At 36.9% G+C, this 1,739-nt stretch overlaps 1 protein-coding gene across 1 annotated transcript; it reads left to right on the forward strand.

Annotated features, from left to right (window-relative positions):
* The first annotated feature begins 733 nt into the window (after positions 1-733).
* Positions 734-1,311, forward strand: LOC115983947 (ACT domain-containing protein ACR4-like). Its single transcript, XM_031106811.1, has 2 exons — positions 734-1,115; positions 1,223-1,311. Exons 1-2 carry the CDS (start codon positions 888-890, stop codon positions 1,286-1,288), a joined length of 294 nt encoding a protein of 97 aa, XP_030962671.1. The 5' UTR covers positions 734-887; the 3' UTR covers positions 1,289-1,311.
* The last annotated feature ends 428 nt before the right edge of the window (positions 1,312-1,739 follow it).

Consider the following 1,739-nt stretch of genomic DNA (forward strand, 5'->3'; position numbering starts at 1 on the left):
TTAACCAAGACACCAATAACTGTCTCACCCTTTTTTTCATTGAATATTAGTGCATGATGTTGATTAACCATTATTTTAGTTGTTTTATTAATGTAGTATTAGACATGGATTTGAACTTTTAACTATAGTTTTTGAATTTTTTTTTTTTAGAATCTTTTATATATAGCATTATGAAGTTATTAGGTATAGAATTATGTGAAAATAATAAATAGGTTTTTAAAAAAAAAAAATTATAATGTGGATAGAATAAAGAATTGGTCTAACCTCAATCAGACCTTGAAATTATCAAGATGTGCCAATTAACTTACAGAACTCTTAATTATAAATATCTATCATTGATTTAGATAAAAGAAAAGAAAAAATACAAAAAGAAAATACTGCTAATAATGTATTGTTGTCAACCTCTAGTATTAATATTCCAACTTTTTAAAATTCTTGAATAAATAACTTTGGCTCCCCCTAAGTTTGAATCCTGGTTCCGTCCCTGCTCATTTAGTTGTAGCAAAAATGGGTGATTTAAAATAGCTCGCCAATTGCGAATCTCTTCACATGATCCCTTACGAAGCAGCAATTCAAAAAATGTTGTGCTATTTTTGGAATTTGGTTTGCAATGTTTGGTAATTCAGAAGAAATCAGAGACATGAGGTTGCAATGTAATGAGAAACCCATTGTGGCCCAACCAAAAAAAAAGAAAAAAGAATTGAAGCCCAACGAGACCTGAAGAAAGGCTGAATGCCACGAGACCTGAAGAAGAACTCAACGGTGTCGTTGTGTCCGCCATTGTTGTTGTTGGTGGTGGCAATGTACTTAAGGGCTGCAACAAATCCAGTGAAGCTAAGACTGTGGTGTCTCATGGGATCAAACACACTGCGAGACGGCTTCCCCAGATGATGTTTGATGATAGGGATTATGAACGAGCTAACGATGATGCCTTGGATGAGAACAAAAGACCTAATGTGAATGTTGTCAATTGGCGTGACAAAGACTACTTTGTGGTTACTATCCAGAGTAAAGATAGGCCAAAGCTTCTCTTTGATACTGTTTGCACATTGACAGACATGCAATATGTGGTTTTTCGTGCTAGCGTTAATGCTGAGGGTCCAGAAGCTTATCAGGTATGCCATTTATTGCTGGTGGTGTAGATTGGGGTTAGCTTTTAAATGGCTGGCTTTGTTTTGTTTGTACTAGCATTTTTGCTAACTTTCTATGGATGAATTTGCAGGAATATTATATTAGACACATAAAGGCGGCTACAAGAAGTTTCTCTGACTCAGATTGTGAATTGTGAGATTGAGTGAGTGAGAATGGGAGAGAAGAGAGGCGGCTGTGAGATGAAACTGAGTCCAAGTGAGATGAGAAGGAGAGGTGGCTGTGAGTGAGTGTGAGCTGAACTTTTAGTTTTAGGGTTAATAGATATATATATATATATATATATATATATATATGGGTATTTTAGTAATTTAGGATATAAGTATAAAACCCGGACCCAACTCAGACCCGTTTTGGGTTTTTTTTTTTTAAAAAAACCCAAACCCGACCTTATTCTTTATTGGGCCAGGTAAAACCCAACTCATTAGGGTCGGGCTAGGCCAGGTACCTGCAGGTCGGGCAAAATTTGCCATCCCTACTTATAGGAAGGGCAACGGGTCGAGTTCGGGGCGGGTTTCTTTATGCCCGAACCCGACTCGCGACCTGACTCCAAAACCCAAACCTGCCCTTTTTAATAAGCGGGGTTTTTT

Source organism: Quercus lobata, chromosome 4, assembly GCF_001633185.2.
Source record: "Quercus lobata isolate SW786 chromosome 4, ValleyOak3.0 Primary Assembly, whole genome shotgun sequence".
NCBI classification, from domain to species: domain Eukaryota; kingdom Viridiplantae; phylum Streptophyta; class Magnoliopsida; order Fagales; family Fagaceae; genus Quercus; species Quercus lobata.

Excerpts from the sequence above, each read along its gene's own strand:
- LOC115983947 (XM_031106811.1), top strand. The coding sequence starts at position 888 with ATGATGTTTGATGATAGGGATTATGAACGAGCTAACGATGATGCCTTG. Across the intron at positions 1,116-1,222 it reads AGGGTCCAGAAGCTTATCAG|GAATATTATATTAGACACAT; the intron begins GTATGCCATTTA and ends ATGAATTTGCAG.